This window comes from Bos taurus, chromosome 3, assembly GCF_002263795.3.
Source record: "Bos taurus isolate L1 Dominette 01449 registration number 42190680 breed Hereford chromosome 3, ARS-UCD2.0, whole genome shotgun sequence".
Taxonomy (NCBI): domain Eukaryota; kingdom Metazoa; phylum Chordata; class Mammalia; order Artiodactyla; family Bovidae; genus Bos; species Bos taurus.
In genome coordinates this window covers 16275328-16287722 of record NC_037330.1, presented here as the reverse complement: position 1 = coordinate 16287722, position 12395 = coordinate 16275328, and the positions used below count along the sequence as shown (strand labels likewise).

Sequence of the window (12395 nt, the reverse complement as noted above, 5' to 3'; positions counted from 1 at the left end):
AATTTGTCTTGAGGTCCTGTCTATACCTCAGCTTAAACAGAAGTAAACTTATAGAAGTATCTTAGATATGGATACTGAGAGAATGGTTAACAGTTGTCCCAACAGTTTTATCTCTCATTTCCTGGTAGCAACCTATACTGATTTGACACGAATGTTCTTTTCTTCTTTAGCATTCCTGGGAGATGGTCGGGAAGAAGAAGGGAGTCTCAGGACAAAAGGATGGTGGCCAAACGGAATCCAACGAGGAAGGCAAAGAAAATCGAGACCGGGACAGAGACTATAGTCGGCGACGTGGTGGGCCACCAAGACGGGGAAGAGGTGCCAGCCGTGGACGAGAGTGTATGCATGGGGCTTTAACAAAACCAGCTGTGGGTTAGTAATGTCTAGACTTGAGGGATGTCAGGGCCTTGTGAGGCTAAACCTGGTAACCATTATCTTTTTGATTTTTTTTACGATCATCTGTTCTGAGATCTTGGCATTTCTTACATACAGATTTTTTTAGCAACAGCCACCAGTTTAGCATGAAATTACCTTGTTAGCTGTTTGTAAGATTTTTTGACTGGGAACCATTCCCCTAGTAACCATCATGTTCTGTCCTTCTAGCTCATTTTCTCTTCTTTGTTTTTGTCTCCCCCTAATCATGTATGCATACAGTTTATATATATTTTTCCTGTTCATTTTACTCTGGCCATTTGTAGTGTTCTGTTTTTAAATTTCAGTTCGAGGTCAGGAAAATGGATTAGATGGCACCAAGAGTGGAGGGCCTTCTGGAAGAGGCACAGAAAGAGGCAGAAGAGGTCGTGGCCGAGGCAGAGGTGATCAGTTTGTTGGGGGAATGGATGTTGGGGACATGCTACTCTTATTAGTTTAGTAGGGGGTCTGCTTTATTTAAAAAAAAAAAAAAATTCAATCTCAAAAATATACAATCAACTCCTACAGCTCAATTCCAGAAAAATAAATGACCCAATCAAAAAATGGGCCAAAGAACTAAATAGACGTATCTCCAAAGAAGACATACAGATGGCTAACAAACACATGAAAAGATGCTCAACATCACTCATTATCAGAGAAATGCAAATCAAAACCACTATGAGGTACCATTTCACCCCAGTCAGAATGGCTGTGATCCAAAAGTCTACAAGCAATAAATGCTGGAGAGGGTGTGGAGAAAAGCGAACCCTCTTACACTGTTGGTGGGAATGCAAACTAGTACAGCCACTATGGAGAACAGTGTGGAGATTCCTTAAAAAACTGGAAATAGAACTGCCTTATAATCCAGCAATCCCACTGCTGGGCATACACACTGAGGAAACCAGAATTGAAAGAGACAACGTGTACCCCAATGTTCATGGCAGCACTGTTTGTAATAGCCAGGACATGGAAGCAACCTAGATGTCCATCAGCAGATGAATGGATAAGAAAGCTGTGGTACATATACACAATGGAGTATTACTCAGCCATTAAAAAGAATACATTTGAATCAGTTCTAATGAGGTGGATGAAACTGGAGCGTATTATACATAGTGAAGTAAGCCAGAAAGAAAAACACCAATACAGTATACTAACGCATATATATGGAATTTAGAAAGATGGTAACAATAACCCTGTATAAGAGACAGCAAAAGAGACACTGATGTATAGAACAGTCTTTTGGACTCTGTGGGAGAGGAAGAGGGTGGGATGATATGGGAGAATGGCATTGAAATACGTATAATATCATATATGAAACGAGTCGCCAGTCCAGGTTCGATGCACGATACTGGATGCTTGGGGCTGGTGCACTGGGATCACCCAGAGGGATGGTATGGGGAGGGAGGAGGGTTCAGGATGGGGAACGTGGGTATACCTGTGGCGGATTCATTTCGATATTTGGCAAAACCAATACAATATTGTAAAGTTTAAAAATTCAGATGGATGCTAGATACCTTAATTGTTGAGATGTAGTGCAAATTCTGGAGATTACTGTGAGGGCAGTGGGGATGAAGGTAGATGTCATTTCCTCTAGTATTGTTATTACTATATTTGCTTAAGGATCTGGCAGTTCACTCAGCAAAGAAACATTCTTGTCAATAATAAGGATTGTCCTCCTGTATTAACTGATGTGCTTCAGAGTGAGAGAAGGAACATCTAATGATGTCAACCACTTACTTTCCAAAGTTGCCTCAGTTGGCATGGTGGTTTATATCAATTTTTAAAATGTTTCCCTCTCCCTCTTTAGGTGGCTCTGGTAGGCGCGGAGGAAGGTTTTCTGCTCAAGGAATGGGGTGAGTTTCATTGATCCAATGTCAAAGTCTTTAATTTTTTTCCATAAGTGTTACCATAGTAGCTTGATGTGGTTAATATTCTGGTATCCTGAGGATAATAGGCAGCTAAGTAACCAAATGTGATCAGACAGATTGCTATAGTATTTCATCAGATGTGTCCAGACATTGGGCTTATTTTAGTGAGATAAGCATTTACCACCTGGATTACTTTATCTCATAACTTCATGTGAATATATATACCTGCTGTTTTTCCAAAATCTTCATGTGGATTTTATCAGTGGCCTAATGCAAGGGGAATGATAGATATCTATATGAGTATATCATGAAATTTTAGGTAAGCTGGTACAATGAGGAAAAGTGAACAGACAAGATTCTAATTGCCCTCCTTTTGAGTTAATTTCAACTGATGTTGCTTAGAGCTCAGAGGCTCTTAAGCTTTTTATTTATTTTTTTCTCCCAGAACCTTTAACCCAGCTGATTATGCAGAGCCGGCCAATACTGATGATAACTATGGCAATAATAGCGGCAATACATGGAACAACACTGGCCACTTTGAACCAGACGATGGGACGAGTGAGTGACTGTTTTATTCATTTTTTGTCTTTTGGAACCTAAGGAAGTAATTTTTTTGAGGTTATACTAACATAAGAATGTGGAGGTATAGTTTTTGAGTGCTGAGACAGGGAGAGAGAGGGATAACGGTCGTATTAGTGTGTACTCTGTATTTATTGTGTGCCTACAGGCACATTATACATGCTGTTTCACCTGATCTGTCACTATTTTATAAAACAAACATTATTTATTGTCACTTTTCAGATGACAAGATTTAGATTGCAGGAGTGATTATGAAATTTGCTAGTATCTGAACTTAGAATTTTTCGACTCCAGAAGGCCGTGTGCTCTTTCCATTATACCATCAGCTCCCAGTTGTATTTCCTAGTGTTTCTGTTTGGCTTTGCCTTTTGACAAGATATCCAGGATTACTCAACCCACTACTTGTAGAGGTGAACAGGGCCCAGAATCAAAGCCCACTGTTAATTTGTTTTTGCATACAGAGATAGCAATGTCTTTTTCCTTTAATTTTTGGTAAATATCAGTATCTGGGCAAGAAGAAATTCTGGAGACTTTTAGCCTCTCATTGTTGGATAGTGTTCTGGGTGTGATAGGGTATTATGGGATTTGCTTTTTTTTGTTAGCTGACTTTGGTGCTTATCTGGGTAGCATAGATGTTTGTGGATATGTTAGGCTTGTGGGACACAGCAAGATGTATTTGGAAGTAAAAAATACTTTGATTACTTTAAATGAGAGCAGCCTCTGGGTTCCAGAGTATTTTCTTCTGAGGAGATCAACTATCTCCTTCTGGCTGAGTCAACACTTGGAAAGAAAAGCCTGAGACTTTTTTTTGTCTTATAAAGGGGGGATGGGTTAATAGAGGAGCATGAAATAGGCTGTCTTGACTGTTTATCCACTTAAATTTGCCTTACCCCCCTTTCAGAGATCTGTTACCTTAATCTTGCATCTTTAGGAAGGTCTTTGGCACAAACTTCTTCTCACCTACTGGCCACAGTATGCTATAACTCAGATCCTGAGTATTACATGCTTTTTGTTCATCAAGCTGTCTTAAAAGCTCATTTTGAATACAGATTTTTCAGGAGCAGAGGCTAAAGTTATTGTCAAGCTACATAACTTTTTGAGCTTCCTTATTAGCTATGAAATGTCCTTTTCTATTTTAATTTGGAGGCATTAGAACTCTTCATTCATCTCTTGATGGCTTTTTAGAGCGTTGGTAGCAGTCTGAATAACAAAAGTTGAGGGATTTGTTTTTAGTTGTGGACAGAAAATTAGGTATGGAGTCCCAATCCTAGGTTGGTTGGAAAAAGAGGAAAGGAAGAGGTGTGTATTTGCTTATACCATGTAGAGAAGAACAAATTTGGGAGGCTGGAATCAGAACTTCTTATCTGTTGCCGAATGAATTTTGTGCTGCTCCTGTCATCTTGTTAGTGTTGGGTTAGCTCCGTGCATTCATCCTTGTTAGTTGATGAGTTGAACTTTTCATGCATAATCTCTTTTTATGTTTTCATGATAGCAAACTTCAAATTCCCTTTTTATTTTAAAAAGAGACTGAAATCTACCCTTAAAATATCCACAGGTACAGTGGGAGTTGTTTGTTGGGGGCAATCATTCTCATTCACAAGCAAAATTTCACTGGTTGTTTTTTCTTTTCTTTTCTTTTTTGTTTCAGGACTTGATTTCATTGGGGTTGAGGGGTCAAATTATCCCCGAAAATTTGAGACTGCTCCTGGTATGATACATCCAGGCGCCTAACTGCCCCGGATATTTAATAATAGATTTTTATGAACTGAAATATCTGTGGATATGTCATCTTTATGTCTTCCTGCTTTTTATTTTTCTGCTTTTTCCTTTGATTCTGTGCCTGTTTTTCTTACTTAGAAAATTGCTTAATGAACACTTAATATTTACTTTGTCTGTGCTTTTTGCTGGTGGAGTGGAAGCCCTAATCTGTTAGAATATTTGAACGCTTTCTGCGTCTTAATGCTTCCTCAGTGTGTAGTCTTTTTCCTTAGCTGTGACCATATGTCCTGTATAGGAAGGTGTCAAGTAGCTGTCTACAGTCTTCCTTTCCATTCCAAATACAGTCACCAGAGTGCAGGGGGAAAAATTATTGCATGAGAGATAGCTTCTAAGTAGTACGTAACTTCTTAGATCACTTCTAATTCTAGGATTGTGTGTATGTGTTAACCCACATTTTGGATTCCAGTTAACGACAGTGGGATGGATGTCAATGGGGAGCAAGAATGGTATCACCAGAGAGGGAGAGAAAAATGTTATTTGTATCTTGCTTAAATTGAGATTGGACTTTGATTTGGAGAACATTGTCATTGTTAAGTGGCTTGAAATTTCTGTGGTACAATTTTAACACTGTCCTGGGAAAGGCATTGCACTGACATATTTTTCTCTAGGAAATAGGATTTTTCATTATTAAATGTTTAGAAGAATTTCAGATGGATTCTGTAGGTATTAGAATGTTTCTTTTCAGTGATCATGAAATCAGAATGCCAGACCTTCATTCTTTGATTCTTGTAAGAAGTTTTCTCCATTTGGAGAGAATGCTATAAGAATTATTAAATATATACTGTTATTCTAGAGAAGAAAACCAGGAGTTTTCTTGTCTTTTCTACAGATAAGTGCCTATTTCTTAGTGTGGTCCTTTGCTTGAAGGGAAGAATTTTAGGTCTCAGAAACTCACCCATATTCCTTAAGAAAAGGCAGGTTCCTTTTCTGAGAAGGACATGTGTATATGTGACACAAAACAAGGGGAATGTGGAAGATAGTTTGATTATTTATAGACCTCTTCTACAGAAACTGTATCTGCACTACGTTATTACCAACAGGAGGAGAATGCATAACTCCACTGTCTGTGCCGTGAGCTCAGCAGGTCAGATTTCATGTCTCATATAGTTAGGATTAGTACGGTAATTACTTGATTTTTCCAGTTTCACCTTGTGTCTTCTGAAAATAACAGCCAGCAGAGTTTTTTAATTTAGTTTCCATAGCAGATAGGTGTCAGTGCTCTGTTTGGATTTCAGGCCTTTCCTTCATTGCCCTTCGACTGTCTTGTTGAAACCATTTGTGTTCCTCTGCCCCTGCTGCCACGTCTCTTCAGACTGCTGGCAGTATTGTCTTATACTCAATAGATAGAGTTTGCATGTTTTGGCTTGAATTATCTGCTGCCATTTCACTGACCAGACCACTGAGTCAGGCCTGAAGGTCTATAAGAGATTGCTTGGAGTGCTGGATCTACTGGAGTCTTGCTCTCTCTTGCATTTTGTTTCTCTCTCTTGCTGTCTCGCACTGTTTCCTGTTACAGCTGTGTGACAAAAACTGAAAGTAGCTGTGAAATTTAATTAGAACCCTGGTGTTCTGAGGTATTCTAAAAAGTCTTTTCCTCCCTCTGAAGCCCAAGAATCCTTTCTGATTACTAAATGCTGGTTACACTTTTGGCTGCCAAAAAATTTAATGCATTAGTATTTTCTACACATGCTTTGTACTGGCATTTAAAGTTACTTCATTGTGTTTTCCTTTATTCCCAGGCGCATGGAGGACTGCAACAGAGGAGTGGGGAACTGAAGATTGGAATGAAGATGTGAGTATTCCCATGTTATTCCTCATCAGTACCTTCTATCCCTAAGTGATGTTTTAGGGATAGAAAATGGGTATGATTCTACCCCTTAAAATTCACCCTTAAGATTCTGACCCAAAACTTTTACATCCAAAATAGTGTTCTGAGCAAGAACATTTCACATATGTTATATGAAGGAGACTGGGCATGAACAGGACTCTCTGGAACCAGACTATGGAAAGGGCAAGTGCACTTGTGTAAGTCCAATATCTGATTGTCGGATTTATCCCAGGAAGCGATGGTGGTTGGGTAGGGCACCAGAGATGGAGTCAGGCAGGTAATGCATTGAGCAGCAGCTTCTGATAGCACGTGATGCTCCTTGGAGCAGTGCAGTTATTTGGTTCACATTCAGGCTTTGGTGTATGGTCCTGTAATTGGTTTAGAGGTGGGTACATGGTGAAAGTTTGGTTGACTCTGAAACCCATTTTGTTATTGTACTCAGAGCCCAACTTGGATGATTTTAATTGAGATGAAAATGTAGGTTTGGCTGTTCTGCAGTGACTAAACTTGGAAACCTCATAGATGTGTGGCACATAAACAGCTATGTGAATTCATTGGAGTAGTACCTGAGTAAAGGGATTTTGCTGATGGCTGGTCACAGTCAAGCCTTTGCTGTGAATTATAGTGATCATGGATGAACTTTCCTGTATTTTGTATTTACTCAAGCAAGACAGAATATGGTAAGAGGAAATGGTGTGTCAAGCTGTTTTGGTTTTCAGGGCTGAGTTTTAAAATTCCAGATGCATCAGCATCAGAGTGTGATTCTTTTCTATTGTAGCTGAGCTAGACTGCTTTGTGAATACTTCATAAGATTTGGCTTGTCTGCTTAACCACCTTTCAGAGAATGATATATTGGGGGGAGTGGATTTCCTGTCTTTAGAGGGGAGGTTTCAATCAGAAAGTTTTTTTTTTTTTTAACTTATTTTTAAAGTTGTGGGGGAATTGCTTGGTGTTCCAGTGGTTAGGACACTTTCACTGCTGAGGGCCAGGGTTCAATTCCTGGTTGGGGAACTCTGAGCGCCCACAAACTGGGCAGCATGGTTAAAAAAATTAAATCAACTTTGAATAGTAGAAATATTTATTCCCTGCAATTGACTTACTTGATTTTAATGTCTTATAGGGGAGAGACTAGATGTAATAAAGTCAGTTTTAAGGCAAAACACGTTAAAATTATTCCTGCAAACTTCAGCACATCAGAATTTGGGCCCTTCCTGCTCAAAAGCAAAGAATTATTTTTATTTCTGTCTTCATTTTGGCTGGGGTCTTCCTTTGAGAGGATTAGTGGAAGATAAAGTATGATTCGGATTGAGGTAGGAGTTGGGAGGCATAGTGAGAAAATATAAAGGGGCTTTCTCTATTTTTCTGTCTAGCATATTCACTTTCTTATAAGTTCAGGGTGCATATTATGTGACTCCACTAGATTTTATTGGGTTCATGGATTCTGCTCTCTCTTTTGATAAGATCTACAGAAGATAGATAGAAGGGGCTTGAAAGTCAGTCCATTCAGGATTTCTTAGGGTAAACAGTTCTCACTTGTAGGAGTTTTTCCCTTTTTCTTATGTTGCATTCCCCTTACCTCTGCCAGGTTTCTGGACTGTAACTAGCCTAACACTAGGAGTGACTAATGCCTCTGTTTTCCAGCTTTCTGAGACCAAGATCTTCACTGCCTCTAATGTGTCTTCAGTGCCTCTGCCTGCGGAGAATGTGACAATCACTGCTGGTCAGAGGCAAGTGTGTGGTGTGAATTGTCAGTATCTTTTCTCAGAGGGATCTGCTAAGTGAGCTGTAAGGAAGGAGTGGTACTGGCCCTTCATGAACTCCCATAGTGTTGATAATAGAATCAAATCACATTACAGTCCTATTTAGTTTATAGGTAGATTTGTGTAAGAGTTGATAGTAGTTTATCTACCAAATGAATATCTGTATAATTTTGAAGTTAACTTCTTCCAGATAGTCCTTCATTAATACATACATCAAGAAAATGTGTGTGTGTATATATATATATATATATATATATATATACACACACACACACATTAGCCTTGTCAGCATCCCAGATACTGATTAAAACTTAGAATAATATAAACTTACAGTAAATCAGGTTAAGAAAAGCTAAAAGTGGAAAGATTTTATTTATTTCGGAATTTGCAGAACTGTTCAATAGCTTCTTCTCTTGCTTTATAATTATGTCTTTGCTCTAGCCAACTGGGTGTGATGATCATTTTTTCCCCTAGCATCTGTCTTATGAATTTTTTAGGACTTGAACATAAGTATTGGAGTCAATAGAGGGAGATAACACTTGTCAGGGAATATTTTTATCCCCTGAAAAACTCTTGAATTATTTCTGGACCTGGATATGATAGCTGTAGGGCTTCCCTGATAGCTCAGTTGGTAAAGAATCTGTCTGCAATGCAGGAGACCCCAGTTCAATTCCTAGGTTGGGAAGATCCACTAGAGAATGGATAGGCTACTCCACTCTAGTATTCTTGGGCTTCGCTTGAGGCTCAGCTGGTAAAGAATCTGCCTGCAGTGTGGGAGACCTGTGTTGTATCCTTGGATTGAGAAGATCCCCTGAAGAAGGGAAAGGCTACCCACTCCAGTATTCTGGCCTGGAGAATTCCATGGACTGTATAGTCCATGGGTTGCAAAGAGTCGGACATGACTGAGTGACTTTCACTTTCACTTTCATGATAGTTATTGGCCCAGAATCCAACTTGAAGGCAGAAGAACCAGAGATCAAATTCCCAACATCTGTTGGATTATAGAAAAACCAGGAGAGTTCAAGAAAAACATCTGCTTTACTGACTATGCCAAAGCCTTTGACTGTGTGGATCACAAAAAACTATGGAAAATTCTTAAAGAGATGGGAAAACCAGACCACCTTAACTGACTCCTGAGAAATCTGTACGCAGGTCAGAAGCAACATTTAGAACCGGACACAGAACAACAGACTGGTTCCAAATTGGGAATAGAGTACATCAAGACTGTATACGGTCACCCTGCTTATTTAAATTATATGCAGATTAAATCATGCAAAATGCCAGGCTGGATGAGCACAAGCTGGAATCAAGATTGCTGGGAGAAATATCAGTAACCTCAGATATGCAGATGACACCATTCTTATGGCAAAAAGTGAAGAAGAACTAAAGAGCCTCTTGACAAAAGTGAAAGAGGAGAGAGAAAAAGCTGACTTAAAACTCAACATTCAGAAAAACTAAAATCATGGCATCTGGTCCCATCACTTCATGGCAAATAGATGAGGAAACAGTGACAGACTTTATTTTCTTGGGCTCCAGCATCACTGTGGATGGTGAAAAGGATGCTTGCTCCTTGGAAGAAAAGTTATGACCAACCTAGACAGCATATTAAAAAGCAGAGACATTACCTTGCCAGCAAAAGTCCATCTAGTCAGAGAGTTGGACCACAAAGAAAGCTGAGCGCTGAAGAATTGATGCTTTTGAACTGTGGTGTTGGAGAAGACTCTTGAGAGTCCTTTGGATTGCAAGGAGATCAAACCACTCAATCCTAAAGGAAATCAACCCTGAATATTCATTGGAAGGACTGATGCTGAAGCTCCAATCAATACCTTGGCCACCTGATGCAAAGAACTGACTCATTTGAAAGATTCTGATGCTGGGAAAGATTGAAGGCAGGAGGAGAAGGGGACGACAGAGGATGAGATGGTTGGATGGCATCACCGATTTAATGGACATGAGTTTGAGCTAGCTCCAGAAGTTGGTGATGGACAGGGAAGCCTGGTGTGCTGCAGTCCAAGGGATCGCAAAGAGTCGGACACGACTGAGTGACTGAACTGAACTGACTCAGAATGTCCTAATAAGAAGTGTGATAGGAGTAGGACGTTCAGGATGTCATTACCAGAGGTTAATTGTTGTTATTGTTTTTAATGACACCAAATATCTGATTTTTTTCCCACACAGGTTCTGTGTTCAGCTAAGTGTTCAGCAGTTTAATTCAGTTCTGACAGTAATTCTCCAGAGTTAGCACAGACCCAAGGTGACTGCTCAGTATCCTAAAACAGCCTTTACTTCAGAGGTACCCAGGCTACTCACACAGTTCTGCTCAGCTGGCTACAAATTTGGGGGTTTTCACAGCCCCCTCTTCAGATTCAATAATTTGCTAGGATGATTGATAGGATGCAGGAAAGTGTTTTTGCTTGACATTCCTGATTTATTAGTTTAACCAGTATTCCAAAACAGCCAAATGGAAGAGAGGCACAGGCCAGGGTGTGGGGGTTGGAGCATGGAGCTTTTAAGCCCTCTCTGGGTGTTCTGCCCTCCTTGTGGGTCACATGTGGTCACCAGCCCAGAAGCTCACTGAATCTCACTGTTGAAGAGGTTTTAATCAAAGTTTCATTACATATACATGATTGATGAAGTCATCGGTGATTGAATTCAATCTCTAATTCCCTTTCCTTTCCTAGAGGTGGGTGGAGTGTAGTAGGGTTGAAAGTTCCAACTCTCATTCACTTTCTTGGTGTTTTTGGTGACCAGCCACCTTCTCAAAACTATGTGTGTGGGGTTCCCCCTCCCTGAGTAACTATTATCTTAAACTGCGGTTGAAAGGGACCAATTATGAAAAATAAAAGATATCCCTCTTACTAAGGAAATTTTTCCAAGTATATAATATATACTTGGATATACTTGGATATATAAAGTATATACTAGTATATACTTTATTATACCACAGGTGACTTTTGGAATTTTTTAAAAACTGGGGGAAAAATTGCCTAAATCCTTCTGTTCTAAAGCCACTTGAGGATGCCAGCATTCTATTTGTGGTCTTAGATATTGATCATGACAGGTATTCAGTATTAAAATCATGGGTAAAAGTTAGGAATTTGGGGGCCAGTTATGGAGCTGCTGTATTAAAACTAACATTTGACATTTCATTAAGTTAAAAAATTTCACTAAAATTAAAATTGTAAACAACATTAAGGATGTCAGCTCCATTGGAATACATCTGGATACTATTGTGACTCTTATACATCTGTTGTTTTTGATGAGTTCAGCATTTTAGGGCTTTGTGTTTCTGGGGAGTGACTTCCTTTTGATCTATCCTTAATCTAAGTCGGGTATTGGAGATAAGAATGTTCTGTCATTATTCATCAAACTTTCTCTCTCCACTAGAATTGACCTTGCTGTTCTGTTGGGAAAGACACCATCTTCCATGGAGAATGATTCATCTAATCTGGATCCCTCTCAGGCTCCTTCTCTTGCCCAGCCTCTGGTGTTCAGTAACTCGAAGCAGAGTGCCATATCACAGCCTGCTTCAGGGAACACGTTTTCTCATCACAGTATGGTAAGTAGGAAACAAGGTATATCTTAAAGTTTTCTGCAACCCCAGCACATACGTACAAATACAGTAATTCCTTTCAATGACACCTGAAAGGTTTGGGGCAAGGTAAAAAGCATCTTTTGTCTTCCTAAGCAGACTTGAGTGTAGAAATGTTGATTTGGGTAATAGGGGATAGCTCTAGGAGAGGATTTAGGTCTGGACAGACCAAATCATCTTATAAAAATGAATAAACATTTTATTTGTGGTCCGTTGCTCACTGTGTCTGACTCTTTGTAACCCCATGGATCCCACCAATCTCCTCTGTCCAGGGAATTTTCTAAATAAGAATACTGAAGTGGGTTGCCATTTCCTACTCCAGGGGATCTTCCTGACCCAGAGATGAAACCCATATCGCCTGCACTGGCAGGTGGATTCTTTACCACTGTGCCACCTGGGAAGCCCTGACACCATTTACTGAGTACTTATGGTGCAGAACAATGTATTTTTTTGTAGGGCGGGGGGAATGTAATTTTTTGGGGAAAAAATTATTTGGCCGTCCTGGGTCTTAGTTGTGGCACGTGGGATCTTAGATCTTTGTTGTGGCCTGCAGGATCTTTAATTGTGGCATCCAGGGC

General features: G+C 39.7%; 1 protein-coding gene across 41 annotated transcripts in view; it reads left to right on the top strand.

Moving 5' to 3' along the window:
• The window catches only part of UBAP2L (ubiquitin associated protein 2 like), a 71633-nt gene that overhangs the window by 37121 nt on the left and 22117 nt on the right, over positions 1 to 12395 (top strand). For 16 of the 41 annotated variants that reach the window (XM_010802861.4, XM_010802855.4, XM_059881040.1 and 13 more), the window contains 8 exons: positions 171 to 372; positions 720 to 815; positions 2219 to 2264; positions 2725 to 2837; positions 4507 to 4566; positions 6377 to 6429; positions 8107 to 8192; positions 11613 to 11784. In XM_010802861.4, coding sequence (XP_010801163.1) covers positions 171 to 372; positions 720 to 815; positions 2219 to 2264; positions 2725 to 2837; positions 4507 to 4566; positions 6377 to 6429; positions 8107 to 8192; positions 11613 to 11784 — 828 coding nt within the window. 41 annotated transcript variants of the gene reach the window in all.